This window comes from Equus przewalskii, chromosome 17 (assembly GCF_037783145.1).
Source record: "Equus przewalskii isolate Varuska chromosome 17, EquPr2, whole genome shotgun sequence".
Lineage (NCBI taxonomy): Eukaryota > Metazoa > Chordata > Mammalia > Perissodactyla > Equidae > Equus > Equus przewalskii.
In genome coordinates, this window is record NC_091847.1 from 81,316,172 (window position 1) to 81,340,680 (window position 24,509).

Consider the following 24,509-nt stretch of genomic DNA (forward strand, 5'->3'; position numbering starts at 1 on the left):
TGAGAGTCATTGCTGCGAGGGGTGCTAGCTGAGGAGGGGAGTTTTTCTCTTGCTGTTTGTTAGCAGTGCACTTAGGAGTCATGAAAGTCACTCGAAGGAAGTGAGAGGTGAATGGAAGGGGTGAGTTGGTGTGGAGTGAATTGGGAACCCAAACAAACACAGTTTCTTCCTTTCTTGCTTCCTCTTCTTGACACGTCATCTATGAGATGGCCTGTTCCCACAGACTGCCGTCACTGTTGTGAGGAAAAGCAGTGGGTAATCGCTGTATTTAGTTTAATGAGTCCTGTATGTATTTTTGCCTGTGATATTTAACTTAATAGTGGTTTGTTTGCTCACATGAGTTTGCAGAGTTCCAGATGGTATGAGAGTGAGAGGTGCGAAGATAGTCATTCTCAGATGCCATTTGATCATTGATTGGAAGGAAGAACTGTACTCTGAAACTTGTTCTTATTTGGTTACATAATAGTTAAGATTTAAAAATGGAAAGAAATAATAGTATCCATCTGACTGGATTCTAAGGATGTATCACTGAATTTTGTTGTTTTCTTGTTTCATTAGATCCCAGGTGGAAAGAAGTTTGATTCTATGGTTGTCAATGGGTTCGTTTGTACCAAGAATATTGCACATAAAAAGGTAATGTGGTTCAGTTAGCAGTGCAGTCTGGCAATGTTGACCACGTGCTAAGCCAACAAGTTGGGGTCCCCTAATAGCGGAAGAAAGGGAGAATGGGCATTGAGGGGTAATTGGCAGTGTCTGCCATAGGGCGAAATTTTGGAGGTTCAGGGAAGGTCTCCCAGAGCAGATGATGATTGGGATTTGGATAATGGGAATTTATCGGACAGAAGAAGGAGGGGGGAGAGAGCGTCAGGCTTCTAGACCAGCTAATGATGGGGCGCTGGTAGCATTTCTCCCCTGCCCCTGCCCCGTTTCAGGGAGACAAGGTTTCTCTAGCAGACTGGAGTCCTTCCAGAGGCCTAGCGTTTTGAAACTCTGTTCTTTCTTCTAGGGCTGCTCAGAGCTATCACTGGTGTTCTGTTATGTTCTCACCTTCTATCCATCTCTACCTTCAGCCCTGAGACCTCTTTCTAGCACTAGCACAACAGAGGGGGTGAAATAACCTGTTGCATTAAGGAGGCTCCTGGATCCTAAGGTGCAGGGTGGGAAGTAGGGGGAGATGAGGCTGGAGGAAGCAGGCAAAAAAGCCTTCGTACCCCACTAAGGGTCTTGATCTTCATTCTGAAGGCCACTGATTCTCAAAGTGCAGTGTACATTGGGGTCACCTGTGGGCCTTGTTACAAACATAGATTCCTAAGCTCAGCCCCTAGACATCTGCCTTGAGTAGGTCAGGGGTGTGGATGTGTGCAGGCTGGGGAAGGGGGGGCCTGCTTCGGAAGCAGGCTTTCGGGGGTTTCCAGTGTTGTTTGCTTGTCCTCACGTTTTGAGAATCCACTGATCTATAGCAGTGTTCTCAAACCTTGCTGAGCTTCAGAATCACTAAGGGAACTTACTGAAAATAGAGGTACCCAAGCCCCACCTCTCAGGATGCTGATTTGATTGTCGCAAGAACTCACAGATTTCCAGCCTGGGGCACTAGATGGATGAACTACAGCCCTGTTTTCACTCTTTTCTAAGTACAGACTAACAGTTTATTTTTTGTAAGGCATTAAGCTTCCTCAAAATTGTTAGTGACCACAGATAAATAAAAGTGTGCTTGGATTTGCTATTATTCATAGCAATGATCCAAAGACAACATTTCTGCAGGGTCTTATGAAAACAGCACATCAAAGTAGTACTTTAAACTGAAATAGGTGTTCTTTGTTTGAATTAGGAGGTAAATACACGGTGCTCTTCTCTGGAACTGGAAATGGTATGTGGGTGTGGTAGAAACACATGTTTGGCTGACCATCTTGCCCCACTGGCCGTATTCAGAGAGTCTTCAATTCGTAGTTGCTGAATGAGCCCTGATGGTTGCTCCCCAGCTGGAGAGTCCCTGTTTTCAGGACCGTTTGCCAGTTTGAGTTCTGTAAACTTGGTTGGTCTGGATCGGCGATCGTGGGATGCAGGCTCCTCGGCCTGTGGCTTTAGTCATGTGGTCAGTGTATGTTGTTTGAGTCTGCACTTCTGGAGGTGCTTTAAAGTTAGCTTTTTTAACTTCTTATTACTCAATTTGGCTTGCCGATTTACAACTTCTTGGAAGTTTATTCTATTAGAAATATATTCAGGAGGTGTTTTAATTCTTTTATCCCTCCTCTACCCTTCTTTAATTTTTAATCGGTTACATTATGCTTTCAAGGTTACTGACCTCTGAGGGTTTGTGAAATAGTCCCTTTCCCTTCTACCTAGGACTTGATATCTCTTCTTGCAACATTAGAAATAAAAAAATAGAATAAAGAGGACCAGCCCAGGTGGTCTAGTGGTTAAGATCTGGCGCTCTCACTGCCGAGGCCCAGGTTTGATTCCTGGTCAGGGACCATACCCCCGTCTGTCAGTTGTCCTCCTGTGGTGGTTGCCTGTTGCTGGGATGCTGAAAGCTGTGCCTCTGGTATTTCAAGTACCAGCAGGGTCGCTGTGGTGGGCAGGTTTCAGCAGAGCTTCCAGACTCAGACAGATTAAGAAGAAGGACATGGGGCCACCCACTTCCAAAAAACTTGGCCATGAAAACCCTGTGAATAGCAGCACAGCATTGTCTATAGATAGAGCACTGGCAGATGGAAAGGATGGCACAAAAAGACCAGGCAGGGTTCTGCTGCACTGTACACAGGGTGTCTAGGAGTCAGAATCCACTCAATGGCACTAACAACAAATAGAGGACTAGACTAAAATAGCATTAGTGAAACAAAGCCAATTTTTGAAGAGTTTTGCATTGTTCTGAACTAATTATTTGCTTTGGAAAATGTAAGAAAATACCAAAGGAGAACTAAATAAGAGTATTTTAATACTAATATAATGAGACTATTTAAGAGGAATTATGAAGAGTATAAATTTAAAGTTATTTTTAAAGGGTATAAAGTACAAACTTTAAAAGCTTTAATAAACTGGGTTTTTTTTGTAGATGAATTCTTGTATTAAAAACCCCAAAATTCTTCTGTTGAAGTGTTCCATTGAGTATCTCTACAGAGAAGAAACTAAATTTACTTGCATTGACCCTATCGTGCTTCAGGTGAGAAGTTCCTACTGAAACATAATCTGGGGGATTGTTTGTGTGTTATGACATGTGCTCTCACACTCAGTCGTCTGCTGTCTGAGCCCAGAACCCGTGAAGCAGTTAATGAGTTGTGCCGTTTTAACTGGTTGTTATTTACAAAATTCATGTGCTTTGAAAATGAGCCTTCGTCATGAAATTGTAGTAAGATTCTGTTTCAATTTCTGACTACAGCTTCTAGGTGTAACGAGACTCTTGGGGGATTGAAGCGGGGGAAGTAGCTGAAGTGGCATCTGGGGAGAGTTGTTTATTGGATGCCCAGAGAAGACTGGTCAGTTTCGGAGTGTGCAGGGGAGCCCTAACCATACTAAAAACATTTAGGATTGCTTTCAGTTCAGGGGTTGTGATGTTAGGGAGTTTTTGTTCTTTTTTTTTTTTTTTTTTGATCTCTGAGAGCTAGCTAAGTAAATTCTTGGCTTTTATATTATAGGTTATTAAGAACTGAAAATTCTTCAGAGTGAAATTAGTGAGTCACAGAATAGAGATTCTCCTGAAACTCTTTTCAGCATAATCAGCTGTTTAGAATGATGAGTGATATTCTTGGTTGTGTTTCGGTTAATTTGCTTACGGACTTATATGGGGAAAAGGGAAGCTTAGGCTGAGATTGATATTAATAGTCAAACTATCCTGATATTTTAGTATGTTTGGATCTTGAATTGTAACGGGTATAGTATTTCTGATTTATCTTATTTAGGAAAGGGAATTCTTGAAGAATTATGTTCAGCGAATAGTGGATGTTCGACCCACATTGGTTCTAGTTGAGAAAACGGTGTCTCGGATTGCCCAGGACCTGTTGCTGGAACACGGCATCACTTTGGTCATTAATGTCAAATCAGTGAGTGTTCTTCTTCTATTCTTATATCGTTTTTAAAAATCACAGCTTTTAAATTTATATGCATGTGTGGTAGATAGGCAGGGATCTTTGATTATTTATTGATCCCAGTGCTAGCATCAGGGCAGGAGGCCCGGCAGCTATTCCGATGTTTGAAACTGGAGGATCTTGGCTAGGCAGCAAGTGTGGTTAATTTGTAACACTCACTGTAGGCGTTTACAAGACAGAGATGGGAGAGACGTTAGGTAATCCTAGTATTTGTTGAGCCTCCCTTTTGTTTGGGGAATTGCACAGCAGAAGGTGTTCTCCCCTTTAGAAAGTATCCCTCTTCAGAGGAGCGGCCAATTCTAGGAAGTCCCCTGACGCCACCTGCAGTAGCTTGTGCTGGTGCCTGCTGCTTACATTCTTGTTGATAATATTGTTCATATGAGTATGGTTTATTTTAGTGGTCACATTGATTACTAAGCAACTGCATGTAGACTAATCTAGAATCTAGGAAATCTGGGGGGGAAATGTAGAAATGTACAAAAATTCACATTAAAATTAAGGAAATTCATTGTGAGAGTTACTTTTAAATTTCCCCATTACTTTTTCAGATTAAATTTACTAAGAATTTTACCCGTTTCCATCTAATTTTGTAATATACTACTTTTCTGTGTTTTTCTAGCAAGTTTTAGAACGAATCAGTCGGATGACCCAAGGTGATTTAGTGATGTCGATGGACCAGTTGCTCACAAAGCCCCACCTGGGCACCTGTCACAAATTTTACATGCAGATGTTTCAGCTACCTGGTGGTGAGTGATCTTTAGCAGATTCGCCTTAGAGGTTGGGCGCTGCAGGGATGAGTAAGCTCGTCAGCACTGCGGTTCACCCGTTAGGAAGCCTCTGCTAGCAGTGGTGGAATGAGGACGGTAACTGGGGTCTCACTCACTTAAGGGTTTTCTCTTGTTAAGATAGTGAACTGATTCTGTCTGGACTTCTGGATTGCCACCTAAGTCTTCTTAACTTTCTGTTTGTTTATTTGTAGAACAAACCAAAACTCTGATGTTTTTTGAAGGCTGTCCACAGCACCTGGGCTGTACAATCAAGCTTAGAGGAGGCTCCGATTATGAGCTGGCTCGAGTTAAGGAGATCCTCATATTTATGATCTGTGTAGCATATCATTCTCAACTAGAAATCTCCTTCCTCATGGATGAATTTGCCATGCCTCCTACATTAACGCAAAACCCTTCCTTCCACTCTCTGATTGAGGAACAGGAGGATGACGAGGCTGCTCAAGAACAGCTCAGCGGAAGTCCCCTCCCCCGGGAACCTGACTTCCCTCTGGAGTGTCTGGCCCCTGATGAGAGCAGTTCACTGGAATCAAGGACTGTGTTTGGGAAGAGTGACCAGGAACTTAAAGGTGCTCCGAAGGATGCTGTCTCGTTGAAGCAGCAGGAGTTCGCCACAGCAGCCTGCCCGGCCGGCGTCCCCTATGCTCTCTTTGCATTGGTCCCAGAATCCTTGTTGCCACTGCATCTGGGTGACCAACAGGATGCCAGGGGCAGCGAGCAGCCAGAGACTGTGCAGCAAACGGGTGAGCTACAGGATCCCAAAAGCCAGATGAGAGCCTTTAGAGACCCTCTGCAGGATGACACTGGATTGTATGTCACTGAGGAAGTCACCTCTTCTGAGGATAAGCGGAAGACTTACTCTTTGGCCTTTAAACAGGAATTAAAAGACGTAATTCTCTGTATCTCCCCAGTGATCACATTCCGAGAGCCTTTCCTTTTAACCGAGAAGGGGATGCGATGCTCTCCCCGAGACTATTTCGCAGAGCAGCTTTACTGGTCTCCTCTCCTCAATAAAGACTTCAAAGAAATGGAGAGCAGGCGGAAGAAGCAGCTGCTCAGGGATCTCTCCAGCCTCCAGGGCCTGAACGGAAGTGTGCAGGCCAAGTCTATCCAAGTGCTGCCCTCACACGAGCTGGTGAGCGCTAGGATTGCTGAGCATCTGGGTGACAGCCAGGGCCTGGGCCGGATGCTGGCTGACTACCGGGCCAGAGGAGGGAGAATTCAGCAGAATACTTCAGACCCTTTTGCTCATTCAAAGGATGCATCAGGTCCTTCAAGTGGCAAGTCAGGAAGCAGAACTGAGGGCGATGAAGAGAAAGGGCTGATTCCGAGTGACGCGGTATGGTCAACAAAGGTGAGCAATGTGTGGGGCACCTGTGTCATTGAGAAGGCATTGGAAGCAGCTGTGGCAGGAAAGTCAACATGACAAATTGGTGCAGGTTTATTAACTGTTGTACGCCTTTTTATCTTGGGTCTGTTGGCTTGTGTGTTACTTTAAATGCATGAAGTAAGAGTATAACATCACGCGGCTGCGTTTGAGGGTTTCACACAGAGCTTATGATAACCTAGGAGGAGCTCTGAGGTGGGGACTGTGGAGCTGCTTAAATTTCTGGCAGGAAGACTTGGGTGTGGTGTGTCCTTGATCCTTTAATGGTAGTGAAGGGGAGAGTGAGTGATGGAGCTTGTTGTAGGACATGGGTGTGTCTTTTAAAAATGTTAGATTCATTTATTTGTTTAACATGAAACACTTTACATATTATTTAACTATGACAGTGTGCTTTTTCTTTACTTTTTAAACAGAAATTGAGGGCAAATTAAGGAAGATTATCATGGACGCATTATTGATTATGATGGTAATGAAACTAATGAACAAATCCCTCTCTAGACGAGGAAATGTAGTTGTTTAATAAAACGGATAGAAAGATGCTCAGTTTCACTGTTAGGGAAGTGCTAAATAATAACGGGACACCGTTTCTTATTTGTGAGATTGGCAAAAAGGAGAGTGATAAGAGCCATGGTTAATGAGGTATGGAAAAATGCCTGTTATTTTATATAAATTTGTGTTTATATACATTTATGTGAGTTTTTTTTTTAAAAGATTGGCACCTGGGCTAACTGTTGCCAGTCTTCTTGTTTTTCTTTTTTCTTTTTCTTCTCCCCAAAGCCCCCCAGGACATAGTTGTATATTCTAGTTGTACGTCCTTCTGGCTCTGCTATGTGGTACACCACCTCAGCATGGCCTGATGAGTGGTGCCATGTCTGCGTCCAGGATCCAAACCAGCAAAACCCTGGGCCACTGAAGTGGAGCGTGCAAACTTAGCCACTTGGCCACGGGGCCGCCCCCGTTTTTGTGCATTTATAAGAACTGTTGGGAGGTGTCTTTAATTTACACGAGCACGTATATGCCTTCAATTCCAGATTCCTGTCTTTTATAACCTGTTCCTGCAGAAGGGTGCGGAGCATTTTGTATAAGGATGCTTGCATCTTGCAAGTGTGTATCAAGGGTGTTTCCTGAAACATTGTTTCTAATTTGCTGTAAAAAGGGTGAGTTGGATCTCATGTAATGACCCGGATGGAGCCCATGCTGTATTTTCAAGAGTTAAAAAGCAAGTTGTGTTTTAATATGTGTAGCACCACCTCATTTTTATAGAAACAACATCACCTGTGTACCCTTTGTGGGTGTTTTTGTGTGCATCTGTGAGCGAGAAAAAGAAAGCGTGGTTTTAACCATACAGTCAGATTTGTCAGTTTGGGAGGGGAGGCCGCGTCAAAGGAGGACAGACTTTGTGTCCTGCGTGAACTTCTCCATCTACCTTTGTACGATTTGAATTTCAACAGAGAGCAGGTGTTATCTTTGTAATGATCAAAAATAGGTATAAAGTACAAGCACGTAAATACCTTAGAATTTAGGTTTCTGGATGTCTCAGACTGATGTTATATCCAGCCCTCAGTTCAGACTGTTTCATATTTAATTAACTGTATACTTCCACAATAATTTAATGCAGTTTTATAAAATTAAAGAGTATTTGGGAAAACAGGCTGTTTAAACATCTGTTTATACTTTTAAGTTTATCTTAAACTTTTTGGATTGTTTTACTTCAAAAACCAACAGCTCTTCTTCCCTATATTTAGTTTCTTAGAGTTTTGAATCTTCACTGGAACCCCTGCGGTGGTAATGGGGGGTTTTAAGAATCGAGTGGAGTGTGTTGGATTTCAGAGGTGTCTGTCGGTCCTCGTGTGGCGCTCAGGAGCTCATGTGCCCCTCTCTTGCAGGTGGACTGTCTGAACCCTGCCAACCACCAGAGGCTGTGCGTGCTCTTCAGCAGCTCTTCTGCCCAGTCCAGCAACGCGCCCAGCGCCTGCGTCAGTCCTTGGTAGGGCTCTTTTCCCTGTACTACTGCATTTAAGAGCAGAATTCCAGCAACTTTTAAAATGAATTCAGGAATTAGGATCTGTTTTTAGGTACATGGCATGCTGCTCGTCATATATGAATTGATAGAACTTTTAAAGTTGAATTAAATGTGGAATTTGTATGTGTTCATGAGTAGAAGTAAAAGAGAGTACCTTAAGAATGAAAAGGGTGTAAGGGATGAAAGAGAAATTTGTAATTAGAAAGGTGGGAAAGTTGATACATAAAAGCTAGTTTTAAGCATTTTGACAATAACGTACAACTTAGGTAAGTTTTCCTTTAGGCATTGTTTTCATAAAAGCAGTGAGTCTTTTGCCTTAAGATTTACTCTAAAACTTATTTCTAAGATTGATAGGAACACATTTTATAATGTTATAAATTATTTGTTTCAAACGACAGTCACAAAAGCCTAGTTATTACGTAGCTTTATTTACCTTTAGTTTTAAAAGTATTATGGAACATAACTGCTTGTTTTTGGAGCAGTGTTTCCATGGCAAAATGTGTTCTATATTTTAACTTTGAACACTGGAGACACTTACTTCTGCTGGTGAGGTCAGGAATTTTTCTAGAATCAGTATGGTGTTCCAGGCTGACTTGGGGCTGAGGGAGCCCATAGGAATTTTCTCTGGGAGCTGACGGACTCCTGAGGTCAAAGCTTGAGTAAGGTGTGCTTTTCAACAGGGATTTGGCCAAACTCTCCTATTTGTGGGCATTTATAAGTTAGGGATAAAGTTATGAATTGACTCTCGTGGAAGAATATGAGCTGCTGTTCTCCATGCTCAGTAATGTGTGGACTGGCGAGCAGGAGACCGAGTCCCATCTAATGTTGACAGGGCTGACAGCTTTGTAAAGGAAACTCTTACTTCCTATCTCAGATCAGTTTTACTCATTTAATATTATAGTTTATACATTCTGATTAAATAGTTTCATAAGATACTAGTGGACTGGGAGTGGATAAGATGCTGTAGTGTCCCAACCTGTTTTATCAGGTGAGGTAAGACCTGTTCTATAACAACAAGAATATCACCCCTTTAGTACTGTTTTATAAGCACATCTAACAGGTAATCAGTTTGTAGTCTCATGAAATGTCTTTGCTATGTGGTAATTCTTATGATATGTTACTAAGAAATGATTTGTTCTTTTAGGATTGTAACAATGGAATTTTATGGAAAGAATGATCTTACACTGGGAATATTTTTAGAGAGATACTGTTTCAGGTAAGATCAGATTTTCTCCTTATGTTCCATTTATGCTTTTTTCATGCCCAGAATTTTCAACCCAAAACATCAACGTGAGTTGGAGTATTGCTGTGTGGCCTTCACGGTCACACCACATGTCAGAGTGTACCATACCGAGAAGTAATCTGTTTCCTATCCAACCCGAGGTGTCTTATCCAGCTCACTCCTCAAATCTTCGTCCATCTAATTACTCTGCCACGCCTAAGACTTTCTTTTAGGATGTCTGTTTCTATAGTGACTCAAATGAGAGGCAAGAGAAGCATAGGACCTCAGTTTAAGTCTTAATATGACAAAAAACAAGAGATTTAATCTTTACCATCCTTGTTTATTGGGAACAAGCTCCAGAAATATCAGGAATTTTAATAGGTAAAATGAGATGGTGTTTTAAAAACCCTTGGCAAATAGAAGGTGCTTCACAAGTGGAAACGATCCCTGTGCTCTGGCTGAAGACAGCGCATCTGCTGCAGGCTCCGAGCAGTACGAGTGGTCCCCACACAGGTCGTCCATCATTATTCTTACTCCAGAGAGAATGCTGCACTCTCCCGACAGTGGTTCTGATTGGCCAGTGCTCATTAGACGTTGCTCCTCGGTTCCACGGCTAATGCGAGGTCTTTCTTTTTGTCAAAGGCCTTCTTACCAGTGTCCTAGCATGTTCTGTGATACCCCCATGGTACATCACATTCGGCGCTTTGTCCATGGCCAAGGCTGTGTGCAGATAATCCTGAAGGAGCTGGATTCTCCAGTACCTGGATATCAGCATACAATTCTCACCTATTCCTGGTGCAGAATCTGCAAACAGGTAAATGTACTCTGTTGCCATGATATTTCATATAATATCATTTACTTCTTTCTTTGTTTAGTTCTTTCGGGGGGAGAGGGTGGTCTGTATCATTTTTGATTTGTTGTTTGTCATTGGGCTCATATTTATTCTACCTTGCAGCGCTGTATATTCTGTTTAATGTTTGTTTCTTGAAGATTCCATTTTAGGATTTATCAGTCATCATATAAAATATAGGTACCTTGTCTAGTAAAATATATGGAGATTGTGTATTGACAGTTCTTAATTATGTTTGTTTATTCATTCAGCAAACACTTATTTAGTATTATCTATGTACAGAGGGGTGTGCTAGGCCCTAGGAATGAAAAAAGTCAAGGCGTGGCTCCTGTTCTCCAGGAGAGGAGACGACGTGACACATTCGTTACTGGGTGCCAGGATGTGTGTGGGTCTGAGCCTGTCAGTGTTTCGGTCTTGAGAGATATGGACAAGGCTGTGTTTAAACTGGTCTCTGCTGGTTCTCACGTACATTTTTGAGAAAGGGACCATGTGTTTTATTTCTTCTGGTTTTTTTTTCTTTTCTGGAAGAAATATTTGGTACCACCATTATGTGTATAATATAAATTTTTTTTCAAATTGCAGTGCGTATGTGCGAAATTTAACTTCAATGTTATCTTACTTGGCTTATTTTGAACTGTACTTTTGGAAGGCACATATGGGAATTATAGATAAAATGATAGTGTGACCTGCAGCAATACCAGTGGGGTGAGGAGAGCAAAATCAAGGTTAGGTCCTTCTTCAGTAGAAACAGCCAGGAAATCGTTTCCTGCAATTATCAGTCTTAACTTTTTGTACTTGTTCTTATAATAGGCCGTTACTCCCTGTTAGCTGGCTGGTAATGCTTTGTTGTAGAATTTGTGATCTTCCGTAGATTGACCAGTGAACTACATGCATAACTTAAATTTGGTCTTTATATCTTGCATGCTTTGGTGTATGCACTTTATTTTAAAACAAAAACTTCCACCTTTGAGGTTATGTTAGAAAGGAAAAGGTAAACAATTTTTGTTACAGAAAAATGAAAAATTTCTATGTCAAAAAACGTTATAATACCAAATATGACCAGACGTTAATGTACTTAATATTAAATTTCTGTAAGCGATGAAAATAGTAAAATGGGCAAAAGGCATGACAAAGCAATTCAAGACAAGTGGCCAATAGCCATGTGCAAATAGATTTTACTTGCTGGTAGTCAAAGAAATGTAAATAAAACCAGTGAAGTGCATTGTTTGTTTTTTAAGAAATCACATTTCAAAGATTTGTAATTCCTGAGATTGGTAAAAAAGTGGGGAAATTGTTATTCTCAGATATGTCTGAGGTTGTGTAAACCAGTACACCTGTTTTAGAAGACAGGTGGCAGAAAATATCAAAGACCATGTAGATGTTCATGCCCTTTGACCTACCAATTCCCACTTTTATTAATTTATTCCAAGGAAATAATTATGGATATCTGTAGGTGTGTATATATATTTACATACACAAGGAAGTTCGTCAGAGGATCATCAAAATAAAGAAAAACTTGCAATGTCTTAAATGAACATCAGTAGGGATTGGTTAAATACATCTGTTTAAAGAGATGCTCTGTGGCTATTAAAAATCAGGTTGTACAAGAATGTTTTGTGTGGGGAAGTATTTGTGGTATATTGCTAAGTAAAAATAAAAAGTTGTGAAACTAATTACAGGAAGGCATTTTTATTGACAAACACACTGGCTATGCTGTGTGTTTTCGTGTATGGAGAGAAAGTAAACTCACGAGCATGTTGACGGTGGTGCGATTGCTAGTGATACTGCTCTCTCAGCCACCCTTTTCCACCACCTTCCAACCTTTCCTTTTCCAATTTTCTGTGGTCATAATATATTAGATTTATACTAGAAAAAAAAACGCATTGTTTTTTCAAAAAGAGATTCTCAAAAAAAATGTGATTAGGTAACAAACGATTTATGCTGAATTTCAGGTAACACCAGTTGTTGCTCTTTCCAATGAGTCCTGGTCCATGTCATTTGCCAAATACCTTGAACTTCGGTTTTATGGGCACCAGTACACCCGTAGAGCCAATGCTGAGCCGTGTGGCCACTCCATCCACCATGATTATCACCAGTACTTCTCCTATAACCAGATGGTGGCATCTTTTAGGTGAGGCGTCAGAGCGACCTGGGACAGTCACAGACCCCCTGGAAGGCTCTGTACTTGATTGAATTAATGTTGGTGTGTGTTGTTCCCCACCCTGACCCGTGCAAATGCAGAGGGCCATACTCTGCTAAGAGCTTTCAGTGTTACTGTTTTATCTAATCCTTACCCTAAGAAATAGGTATTATTATTACCCTCACGTAGAGAGACCTTATATCTCACTGAGAGAGCTAGTGAGTGTTGGGGTCATGATATGAGCTAGTGGATCTGCTGCTGCAGGTGTTAACCACTGCTTTTGCATCTGAAAGTTTGTCAGAATTTTTACTAAGACATCAACTAGCATAAGGATAGTCGGATATTCTGGATAGAGCTAAGATCCCTAGTTCAAAGAATGGGTAGTTAGTTACACTGTGGTATGAAATGATTTGAGAAAGCTGTTAGGCTCTGCCTTCAGAATACATCCAGAATCTGTACACTTCTCACTGCCTCCACCCCACCATGTCCCCAGATGGAGCCTTGTTAGCTTCCACCAGATTATTGCAGAGCCTCAACCAGTCTCCTCTGCAGCCTTGCCCTGCAGCCTGTCCTCAGCACAGCAGTTGGAATGAGCCCGTTCATTGAGAATCACAGCCACTCCCAAGGAGCTGGACCCTCCAGGGTCTCTCTTTCACCCTGCGTGAAAGCTGGAGTCCATTTATGGGCCTGTGAGCTCCCACATGCTCTGGCTGCTCAGTGCCCCTCTGCTCCCCTCGCTCACCCTGCTGCAGCCTAACTGGCTTCCTCGCTGGGCCTCTGTTATGGAGGCAGGCTGCTCTTCTCTGAGGTGCCTGCTCCCCGATTGTGGCCTGCTTGTCCTTACTTCCTGCAGATCTCTGCTACGATGTCACCCACCCAGCCTCCCTCTCACCCCTGGTGCTCTCTGCTTCCCTTTCCTGCCTTATTTTTCTCCTTAGCACTTAGGTATTTATTTATTTTGTTTATTGCCCTAATCTTGTATTCCTGAGTCATGAGGGCAGGAATTTTGGCCCTTGTTTAGTGCTGTATCCTCAGCACCTAAAACAGCATCTCATACATAATAGACCCTCAGGAAATATTTCTCATTGGACCCTATTTCCTTCTTTAACCGTGAACCCGGGACTTGGGTGGGATAGGGTGTTTACTAGACAGAGTAAACCCTCAGGAGGAGAGGAAGAAGCACTTGGTGGGAGTCCTCAGGCACTGAGAAAGTGTGAATACCTGTGTCTGAGCTCACTTTGGGAAGCAGTTCCACTCATAGAGGAGTCATTTTTGTGTTTAAAGCACTTGGGGACAACCTCAGGGGATAAATGATGACATCACAGTGCAGTGAAAAAACAAACAAAATCCTTCCAAAACTGGGGAGGATATTTATAATGATTGAAAATTGTCTTCAATATTTTTATGATTGTTTTTAAAATGCCATTTTAGGGAAACTTTATTATGTCTTATGTCTCATAGGATTTACTTGACCATCATGATACACTTCTACTCAAAATATTAAAATATTTTTCACTTTTCTACTATTATTTGTATTTTCTTCTCTCAGTTATTCTCCCATTCGGCTTCTTGAAGTATGTGTTCCACTCCCCAAAATATTCATTAAACGTCAGGCCCCATTAAAAGTGTCCCTTCTTCAAGATCTGAAGGACTTCTTTCAAAAGTAAGTTTTAGTTTCTTTGATCATCTTTTTTGTTTAGTACTGTCTGTAATCTACAGCTATGTTAAATAGCAAGTTTGTTCATTTAGCTTTCTTTGAAAACATATATATGTGTATTTTTCTAATTGTATGTTATATATGCCTGATGTAAAAAAATAAAAACATAGTTAATACATAAAAGTATTAAAAAAGAAGTTAAACCCTCTCAAACATAACAATTGTTAAAATTTTGATGTACATCCTGTCAGGTCCTTTTTGTTCTACAAAATTGTATATGATTCTTAATTTGATAAAACATATTACAGTTAAAGTTTTGTGTGTGACATCTTTTTTCTATTTATGTGAGATTAGACAGTTTGATTCCAGCTTTTCTGAAGTGTTTAATATTCTTTTTGTTTATATTGTTAGAGTTTCACAAGTATATCTTGCTGTTGATGAAAGACTTGCATCTTTGAAAACTGATACATTTAGCAAAACAAGAGAGGAAAAAATGGAAGATATCTTTGCACAAAAAGAGGTAATTTATTTCTTTGACAGAAACCCAAAAGTTAACTATTAACTCACTAGAAGTTGCTTTTGGGCTGGGTCTCAGATTGCCGGAGTTGTTTGTGTTCTTTATAGATGGAGGAAGGCGAGTTCAAGAACTGGATTGAGAAAATGCAAGCGAGGCTCCTGTCTTCCTCGGTAGACACCCCTCAGCAGCTGCAGTCGGTCCTGGAGTCGCTCATCGCCAAGAAGCAGAGCCTCTGTGAAGTGCTGCAGGCCTGGAATAACAGGTGTGGCTGCCTGCGGCTGCCCTTTAATGTGATCACAGAATTGCCGTGATGTTTGTGACTTAAATGTCTTTGTTAATTATGAATGTTTCATTTTACTCTCCAGTTGTAGAAGCTTTTATTTTCTGTTACCACTATACCCCGCATCTCTTTTCATCCTTTAAAATATATATATTAATCTGCAGGTAGTTTGTGAAGATAAAACAGAAATGAGAATGGCCTTCAGTGCTGTCTCAAGTGCTTACAGCGTGTGCGCTTATGGATTAAGATCTCTGAGTCAGCGTGCCGTGGAGTGGCTGTTGGCTTTTAGGTCAGGGCTTTCAAATCTGTTACTATGTGTATCTTACACCTCTACTTAAATATTTATTTTGAGGAATATTTCCCTTTCATGCTTGTTTAGAAGTTCAGTCAGATTGTCGTAGTGTGTATTTATGGAGCACTATGCTAGGCACTCAGGAAGCCCTGGACGGAGTGCCCTCTTTTGTTTGGTCTTGTGAGTCCTACAGCGAGTATGCTCTTGTCATTTTACGGAGGGGGAACTATGGCTGTGAGAAGCTGAGGGATCTGCCCGAGCGGTATGGCTGTGACTGTCAGAGTGGGGCTTTGCGCCCAGGTCTGTTGGTCTCTAAAGCCGTGCTTTTTACATCATGTTGTGCTGTCTCTTATGATAACTTGCTATTCTTTTATAACTATAGTCATAGCAGTAATAGCTCTTGATTGGTTGATTAGAAATAAGACAAAAACTTAGTTATTTACAACTTTAAAATCTATTGCAATCAAAATAGGAAAATCTAATTATCGTGGTTTCAAAGCTGCAAGGAGAAGATTTGTAAACGCTATGCAGGATATTAGAAACAAACCATATATATTTTTTTCCTTTTTTCCTTTAACTGTAGGTTGCAGGACCTTTTCCAGCAGGAAAAGGGTAGAAAGCGGCCTTCAGTTCCTCCAAGTCCTGGAAGACTGAGACAAGGGGAAGAAAGCAAGGTAATAAATGTAGTTTTGTCATTGGGCTTTCTTTGATAAAATATTATAATTAATTTCATTAATGACACTTAGAAGTAGTAGTTTAATAATATTAAATAGGATTTTTCATTTTGAAGTTGTGAAGTTTCAAGGAGACATGACGTGGATTAATTTTTCTCTTAGCCTGAAGTAAAGTATTATAATTCGTTTGTCTGAAACACATCAAAAGCTGCTGTGCACTGGCGGCAGCAGACACCATAAAGGGGAAGTCGCCGGTGCTCTGAGTGTAGAGTTGAGTCCTGACTTATTTTACTGTGTGGTTTGGATGTTCTTTATCTCTGTGCTTAACTGAGAAGCTTTTCTTGGAGTTAGACCTGCTACCACCACGCCATGAGGTCCTGAGAAGCTTTTCTTAAGGGGTCTGCACTGGATTATTTCTACACATTGATTTAATTAGCCTTTCCTAACTGTGTTAGTTTTATCTTGTTGCATAACAAATTATCACAAACTTGTGGCTAAAACACAAATTTGTCATCTCACAGTGAGTTGGGGGTGTAGCTAGTCTCTCTGCTCAGTCTCACAGCTAAAATGGAAGTTTCGGTCAGAGCTGTAATCTGAGGCTCCAGGTCCTCTTCCAAGTTCCTCCGGGTTGTTGGCGGAATTCACTTCCCAGTGGTTAGAAGACTGAGGTCCCTGTTTGTTGCTGCCACTTGTCTAGAGGTGATTCTCAACTCCTGCAGGCTGCCTGCACTCCTTGCCATGTGGCCCCTTCCGTCTTCAAAGCCTACAACTGTGCATCGAGTCCTCCTCATGCTTCAAATCTCTGAATTCTCTGTCTGACCTCTAGACCCAGATTTAAAGGTCTCATGTGATGAGATCAGGCCCACCTGGACAATGTCCCTAGTGTAAGGTTAATTGATTTGGAACCCTGAATACCTCTCAAAATCCCTTCATAGCAGTATCTAGATGAGTGTTTGATTGAATAACTGGAGGCGTTTGTATCTGCCAGGGGCAGGATTCTTGCGGGCCGTCTTGGAATTCTGCCTACCATGCTAACCATATTTCAGATGAATTAATGTCACTATATTATAAGGGCTTAATATTCTGATATCATGAGGGCTTTTGGGAGAATATTTTCTTTTTGTCAAGTGTCTAGTATCTTGTAGATACTAGAGCATTTTCATGGAATGATGGATCCGAGTGCCTCAGATCTTGTGTTATTTTGTAACATATAAATGAATTCTTCCTTTTTGTCTCATAAACAACTGTGCAGGAATCCCTTTTCCTTATAGTGTAGATGAGAGTAAGAATACAGATTACTGAGGAGGATTTGTGTGTTCGTGTGTGCCAAGTAGTCTGGGCCATGTGTGGCTGGCACAGACTGCTCGTGGCCTGTCTAGGTCCCACTGAGGACACTGCAAGGCTAGTCATGTGAGATCTTTAATTGTAAGGGTAGACACAGAATCATTCCACAGGTGGCCGTCTTTCTGAAAGATGGACCGTTGATTTGAAAATCTGTCGCGCTGCCTTGCTGTTCATTCGTTCTCAAGTGCCTCAGGGTCTGTTCTAGGTACAAGGTGTGCACTTGTGAACAAAGCCAGGGCCACTGTCCCCAGGGAACATTTGTCCAATGAGTAGTGAACTAGTAAACATTTACAAACAAATGGAAAAAAGGCTACGAAGAGAAAACAAGGGCAGCGGAGAACATTGTGAAGGAATGGGTGGTGGTCCATTCTTCTGTGTGGGGTGGCCTGGGACGGTGAGCAAATCTAAGAGTGTTGTAAGCGGCGATCTAAGAAATGACTGTAATCAGATTGTACACAGGGCTTGGAGTCGTTCTACACGTGCCTTAACTGTGAACAGTGGGACTGAGAATGTCCCGTGGGTAACAGATCGCCAGGCCTAGTGGTTAGTCACACGTCGTTCCCAGAAACTTTAATGTGAGAAGTGAGCTTACCGTGTAGAACAGTGTTCTCAGTGTGCTTGCCAGACCCCGGGGGGCCCAGGACCTTTTCAAGGGCTCCGCCAGCCCCCTCTTCAACTCACGTCGGTGTGAGACAAGATCTTCTCTATTTACTTCAATCATAATAATCCAGCTCAACAGGTTAATTGCCAAAGTTGGAGATGAATCTAGCCATCTTCTATTAAGCTAGACATTGAAGTATTTGTAAAGGTGTAAAACAGTGCCACTTTTACCAATTTTTTTTAAAATGTCTATTTTTTAATTTAAAAAGTTATGTTCCTATGGTTTATTGTTATTTTTTAATGAATTAATAAATGTGTATTCTAAAACTTTATCAGTTTTAATTTTTAGTAAGGTAAAAATTGGAAGATAGACCCCACATAAACAAAAGCTGAGAGTCTTAATAATTCTTAAGAAGTTGGAGTCCTGAGCCCAAAGTGTTTAAGATTCACTGGGTTAAGAAATTTTTTAAATGTGATTTTAATGTTTCCCTAAGAACAGAGTATTTACTTCTCTACAGATAAGTGCAATGGATGCATCTCCACGGAATATTTCTCCAGGACTTCAAAATGGAGAAAAAGGTGGGTCCTCGAGGCTAGTGATCAGTGCCGTTGGATTTAAAGACACTTCTTGGTCTATAAGTTCTTATTAACCACTAATTTTGAGAATATTTTTGGATGCAGTTGTTCGTAGGCTTTTTTCACTTTCTGTAGAGCATTTGTAGCTCTACAGGATTATTGTAAAGTCTATCAGGGTGTAGAAACACACAATAAATAGAGAAGGCTGCCCTTAGGGGAAGAAGAAACAGAAAAGGGGAAATGGAATTTCTGTTCTGTTCATTCCAAAGTCAACTCCCAGGTTTCACTGCAAAAAATCTTACAAACTTTGATTTATATTTTTATGTCACTGAGATCTTTTCTAGACTTCAGCTGTCTTTTACAGCATTTCATTGAATAACTTGGTGCCATCCTGGAAAATCTGCAGGGAAATTTACTTAGACCATCTTTATAGAGCAAGAGCTCAACTCGTACTTCTTGGCATTTTCTAAAAATTATAATTAAGTGAATTTTCCCCTGAGAATAAGCAAGTTGTTTTTTTCCAATAGTGTCATAATTTCATTCCCTATTAAGTCGAATGGACTAACATTAACGAGGCATTATGGTCTCGTGCACAGAATATTGGACGCAGGTAGACTGGGCTGCCGTCTCTGTGCTGTCTCTGACCTGATTGTGGTCAAGTCCTCTAACCCGTCTGGATTTTTGTATCCATTTCTAAAATAAGCGCTAAAATGGCCTCAGTAATTTTTGAAGAGCTAAAATTCTTTGGTAGTGAAATAGAAATATGAGTTGGCATTTTAAAAACATTACTTACTCAGTAGAAATGCACTTAATGGTCTTAAATGACTCACTTTGTTTTTCCTTAGAGGACCGCTTCTTGACAACCCTCTCTAGTCAGGGCCCCACCTCTGCTGCTCATCTCCAGCTGCCCAGTCCCCCTGAAGTCCTGCCTGAGCAGGCAGGGGGGGCGACCCCCGAGCCGGATGCAGCCAGCAGTTCTGAAGGTACAGTTCACGCCACTTTCCCTGCCATCTGTCAGGAAGAGAAGTGCCTGCGACTCTTTCACAGCCCTCAGAATTTTAAAACTTTATACTCACAGTGCTCTTTCAGATAGAGCTTTTCCCATGTCGCTTCTTCAGTTGCACTGTCGACATGGAAATATCTCAGTAACAGAATGTTACTCCTCTTTATGTGCTTTCTGGGGATATTACTTTCTTAAGCCCCGTGAAGCACACGGTCATTGTCTGGTAAGAAAAGAGGGAAACTTGCAGCCATTTCTCCAATAACAAATCTTTATTCACTAATAGCAAATTTATGCCTTGCTTCTCTCTTTCCTTGCTTTTTGTTTAAGCAGTAACCACTTAATTGTGGTGTAAACTTTTAAAATGACTTTTAAATTGCAATGAAACCCAAATGTGATAGCCACAGTGCTTGTAATTGGGTTGAAATGGCAACACGCTGTTCCTGCGTGCTCAGGCAGCAATTAGATCACACTGCTGCAGCCCTGAGAAACTGTTGACTCTAAGCTGACGTCAGCTCCGGAGATGTTACAGAGTAAAACAGCAAACCCCTTGGGGTCAGTGCTGTGCATGCTTCACTACTGCTTCCTGTTTCAGCCCATAGGAGTCATTTTACTTAGATCAGAACCATAATTGGTAATTATGGAGTACATATGTCTGTGTTCCAAAAAGAAAAAGAAAGAAAACTGACATTTTATACTTTTTTTACTCCTGAATATTAACATATAAGTAGAGTATTTTTCATCCTAGATGTGTTTGATGGACATTCTCTGGGATCCACAGACAGCCAGGTGAAGGAAAAATCAACCATGAAGGCCATCTTTGCAAATTTGCTTCCAGGAAATAGCTATAACCCTATTCCGTTTCCTTTGTAAGTGTTATGAAAGACAGTGGCTGTTGGGTGGTTTTATTTTCACTTAATTTCAAAATCTCTCTTTATAGATTTGCTCTACATATTTAAATACGTTTATTTAACTGTATATATGTATTTTTCAACCCTAAATTACACTTTGTGATAGTAAAAGAGATGTCTTTTGGTATAGTGTGATTTGTAGAACATGTAAACAATATTATATAGATGAGTGGATGATAAAAGCATCAACTAATGTTGCTTAATGCTTAAGATAACTATTTGTGAAAGTAATTGTTTATATGTGTATGTTTGAAGATACACTGCTCCATCTCTTGATCTCATAATCCCTCATAAAAATATTGCTGGTTGTATAGGAGGAGGATGTGACTGGCCCAGTAACTTCCTAGGACATGCTACTTTTCTAGCAGTGATGTGAATTACAAGTGTTCGTGTGATCCTGTTTGTGCTGGGTTTGCTCAGAGTGGGAGGCGTAGAGGCTGGCTGTGACAGTTTGTTTTCCTTCTGCTGGTTGACCTGTTTGCCATCAGATGCTGCTCTTGTTACAGTGGCACAGGTTTGCCCAAAGGTGGACGTTTGCTAATGAGGACTTTGTTCTTAACTGACTTATGTATTATTTATTCAGTCAATATTTAAACCTGCTCAGTGCCAGCTCTAGTGTCCTAGGATGTAGAACAAAGTTAGTAAGGAAAAATCACTGCTCTCAGGAGCTCACAGCCCTCACGGTCCTGGGGAGGAATGAGCAGACTCTCAGTGTGGAATCCGACATACTGTGATGGCAGTGCCTATGAGGTCCCTGTTTTCTCTGCTTCAGACTCCAATGCCTTTGTTTCTTGACTGGGTTATGGTCTCTCTTGTTTTAAGGCCTTGGCACATGCCCTCACTCTCTTCTTTGTTTTGTTTTTTTTTTAAAGATTGGCACCTGAGCTAACATTTGTTGCCAATCTTCTTTTTTTCTTCTTTTTCTCCCCAAAGCCCCCAGTAAATAGTTGTATATTCTAGTTGAGTGCCTCTGGTTGTGCTATATGGGATGCCGCCTCAGCATGGCTTGACGAGTGGTGTCATGTCCGTGCCCAGGATCCCAACCGGCAAAACCCTAGGCCTCCAAAGTGGAGCGTGAGAATTCACCCGCTTGGCCACGGGGCTGGCCCCCACTCTCTTCTTAGTCATTAGCGCCTGTGGTTCTTTCTCAGGAGAACTTTGCTAGACCCTCCCCCAGCCCCCTTCCCCACCCAGATTAGGCCTCTTGGCTGTGTGCTCTGATTCCCCCATGGCACTTACCATCACAGAAGTGGTTATATTTATTTGTAGGATTTCCTGTGAACTCTGCCACGCCTGTTTTCTGCACTGTTGTGTTGTTGATAGCTCGCACACATCAGGTGCTTAGTAATAGTTTTTCTTATTATTGTGTATCTGGCATGTCATGTGTTCAGTAAATAGCCATTAAATGAATGAATGAATGAACGAATGAATGCTTCTCTTGGGGGGTTAGGGTGCAAGTCAGGGGAACAAGATTTGGCTGAAAGTGGAGCCATGCCACTGAGGGGCTGGCCCAGTGGCGTAGTAGTTAAGTTCAGTGCGCTCTGCTTCGGCAGGTAGGGCTTCGCAGGTTCTGATCCTGGGCATGAACCTACACATGCTCATCCAGCCATGCTGTGGCAGCATCCCATATAGAAAATGGAGGAAGATTGGCACAGATGTTAGCTCAGGGACACTCTTCCTCACCAAAAAAAAAAGGTCACACCATTGAGTTTCTGTGTGATAACAGGAGAGAGCAGCTGTGTTATTTATTGTTGGTATATTTCAGCAATTTCTAGAAGACTTTTCTTCCACACTTATAGTAGAACAAAATACTACAGTTATGCTATTCATTGTAAATCCTTTTTGAGATGAGTGTGGCCCAAAGTCTTGGTGATTTGGAAAGCTTTGTTTGGAGGGACTATTCCAGAACCTTCTGATTTGAGACTAGTTCTCATAATTTTCAATTGCCTTCAGAAGCTTTCTGCTGATATATTTTCCTTTGCTGTTTGGTTCAGGTTCCGCATACATTTTGGTTTACTTAATTCCTTTTTTTTAATTGCAGTATAGTTGATGTACAATGTTATATTAGTTTCAGGTGTACCACGTAGTGATTCGATGTTTGTATACGTTACGAAATGATCACCATGGCAAGTCTAATTGTATTTTTATAATTGTGCAGTATTTAGTTAATTTAAAATTGTCCTGAGATTTACTTGTAATGTGTTAGTGGTTTGTATAAGTTATTTTCTGCTAATTTTGTTCTTATCTATATATTTAAAAATGTTGAGCAGTGATCCAGATAAACACTACTTAATGTACGAACACGAACGGGTGCCCATTGCCGTCTGTGAGAGGGAGCCCAGCTCCATCATTGCTTTTGCTCTCAGGTATCACTCATGGGGCTTTTTCGCCTGTGGTTATGTCTTTATATTTTATGTGTATTTATTAATCGCTTTATTGTTAAGATGTCTCATATGGAGTAAAATCATTAAATATAAGTAAAAATATGAAATCTTTCAGATTCTCTGTATCTGAAAATGTACTCTTTACCCAAATAATTAGAGGATGATTTGATTTTTAAGCAAGCTCCTAATACTAAATTGACTAGGCAAGTTGTTTATAATCCTTATACCCTGTAGCCATTCTCCGTATTATTGCATGTGTCCTGTCCTTCGATTTACTTATTGACGTAGTTCGGATGGTAATCTGAATACATCTTTTGTACTCTTCATTCACTTCTTTCCTGCTTCCCACGCGTAGCAGGTCATTTCCCTACTTAGAGCAATGCTGTTCCTATGCCTTACCCCATTTACATGCCACCTTTATCATGCATCTTAAAGAAGACCCCTCTTTAAAAGTATCTATATGTCGTGTCTAAAAGGACGAAGCCTTTGATCTTGGTAGTATCATGGCACTGGTGGAACCTCATTTAAGTAGAATCTAAGGTGCTTCATTTTTTAAAATATTTTTTTCTATTGGAAGGCATTGAAATTTTAGTTTTTCTGTTTATATATTGGTTATAAGGAGGTCACTTATTCAACAGCTACACGAACGTCTACACTCTGTGCTTTACTGGGTATTGGATCTATACCGGTAACCAAGATAGATTTCTATGTCTCGGCATTTATGGAACTTTAAAGTTTCCTGTTTGGATGATGAGGAATTTTTTTCCTTTAGAAGATTCCATATGATAAAATTTTTATCTTTGCCTTTTGGCTTTTATGAAGATATTATTTGCTTCTTGCTTTATTGCTTAGTTGTACCACACTGATAGATTAGAAATTCAACCAGACCAAGAATGTATTTTGTACTATTAGGAAGCTAGTGTTGTAGTTGAGGTCACCTTTTTCAATGTCTTGGACCCTAAGACGCTTCTCTTATTCCCTGACATCTGATTTATCTAAATCAGGGCTCCCAGACCACTAGTCCAAGAGTTGGATTTTTTGTACAATGCAGCATAAGAAAATTTTTTTCTTAAAGTTCAATACCTTTAAGTAGGAAAGCACTCTCAAGTTCCTTTCCTCTCTGTCGTGCTAAGCCCTCAAGATTCATACTTTTGAATTAGCTGTTCATTTGATCTGTGTCAGTATGTCGGCTTTTACAGTCGTTGTTTGGGGTGTTGATGCTGGTTGGTGTGTGGGACGTGTTTTGTATTATTCTCTGTGAAGACATTGACCTTCATGAAGCTGCTACTTGATGACTTTTGTTAGTTAACATTTCTGTCTTTGTTTAATTATGGACACTTAAAATGATTGTTTTTCTGTAATGCAAAGCTTATTCTAAAGCGTAAGATTTTTTAAAAGAAGAGCTTACCGTTTAATATTTTCCAACCCATTTCTACCCTAAGTTGTAAAGAATACCGAAATGCCTTAGAGGAATTGTCCAAGGCAACTCTGCGGAACAGTGCCGAAGAAGGGCTCCCAGCCAACAGGTGATCCGTGACTGCGTGGGTCTATTTTAATGTAGCTGTGGCACCATTTTCCAAATGCTCATACTTCAATTATGCTGTAGCTTATCATCAACATGAGAGTTTCTAGGATACAGACAGTGGCGTTCATATTTTGCCAAGGATCGATAGAACAAAACTCAAGTATCGCAGAAGACCTGGGACAGCCCCTTAGGATACAGTTTCCTGATCATTGCCATGGGGGTTCAATGTATATTACAGATTTCAGCTTTCCAAACATTTG

At 41.0% G+C, this 24,509-nt stretch overlaps 1 protein-coding gene across 41 annotated transcripts in view; it reads left to right on the forward strand.

Moving 5' to 3' along the window:
* Nucleotides 1-24,509, forward strand: part of PIKFYVE (phosphoinositide kinase, FYVE-type zinc finger containing) — a 76,871-nt gene that overhangs the window by 39,024 nt on the left and 13,338 nt on the right. For all 41 annotated transcript variants that reach the window (XM_070581848.1, XM_070581868.1, XM_070581858.1 and 38 more), the window contains 18 exons: nucleotides 559-633; nucleotides 3,053-3,160; nucleotides 3,897-4,037; nucleotides 4,702-4,828; nucleotides 5,062-6,221; nucleotides 8,141-8,241; nucleotides 9,422-9,493; nucleotides 10,142-10,313; nucleotides 12,302-12,480; nucleotides 14,039-14,152; nucleotides 14,558-14,666; nucleotides 14,771-14,925; nucleotides 15,819-15,909; nucleotides 18,372-18,432; nucleotides 19,275-19,412; nucleotides 20,178-20,298; nucleotides 22,611-22,706; nucleotides 24,167-24,250. In XM_070581848.1, coding sequence (XP_070437949.1) covers nucleotides 559-633; nucleotides 3,053-3,160; nucleotides 3,897-4,037; nucleotides 4,702-4,828; nucleotides 5,062-6,221; nucleotides 8,141-8,241; nucleotides 9,422-9,493; nucleotides 10,142-10,313; nucleotides 12,302-12,480; nucleotides 14,039-14,152; nucleotides 14,558-14,666; nucleotides 14,771-14,925; nucleotides 15,819-15,909; nucleotides 18,372-18,432; nucleotides 19,275-19,412; nucleotides 20,178-20,298; nucleotides 22,611-22,706; nucleotides 24,167-24,250 — 3,104 coding nt within the window. The remainder of the gene's footprint in view (nucleotides 1-558; nucleotides 634-3,052; nucleotides 3,161-3,896; nucleotides 4,038-4,701; nucleotides 4,829-5,061; nucleotides 6,222-8,140; nucleotides 8,242-9,421; nucleotides 9,494-10,141; nucleotides 10,314-12,301; nucleotides 12,481-14,038; nucleotides 14,153-14,557; nucleotides 14,667-14,770; nucleotides 14,926-15,818; nucleotides 15,910-18,371; nucleotides 18,433-19,274; nucleotides 19,413-20,177; nucleotides 20,299-22,610; nucleotides 22,707-24,166; nucleotides 24,251-24,509) is intronic.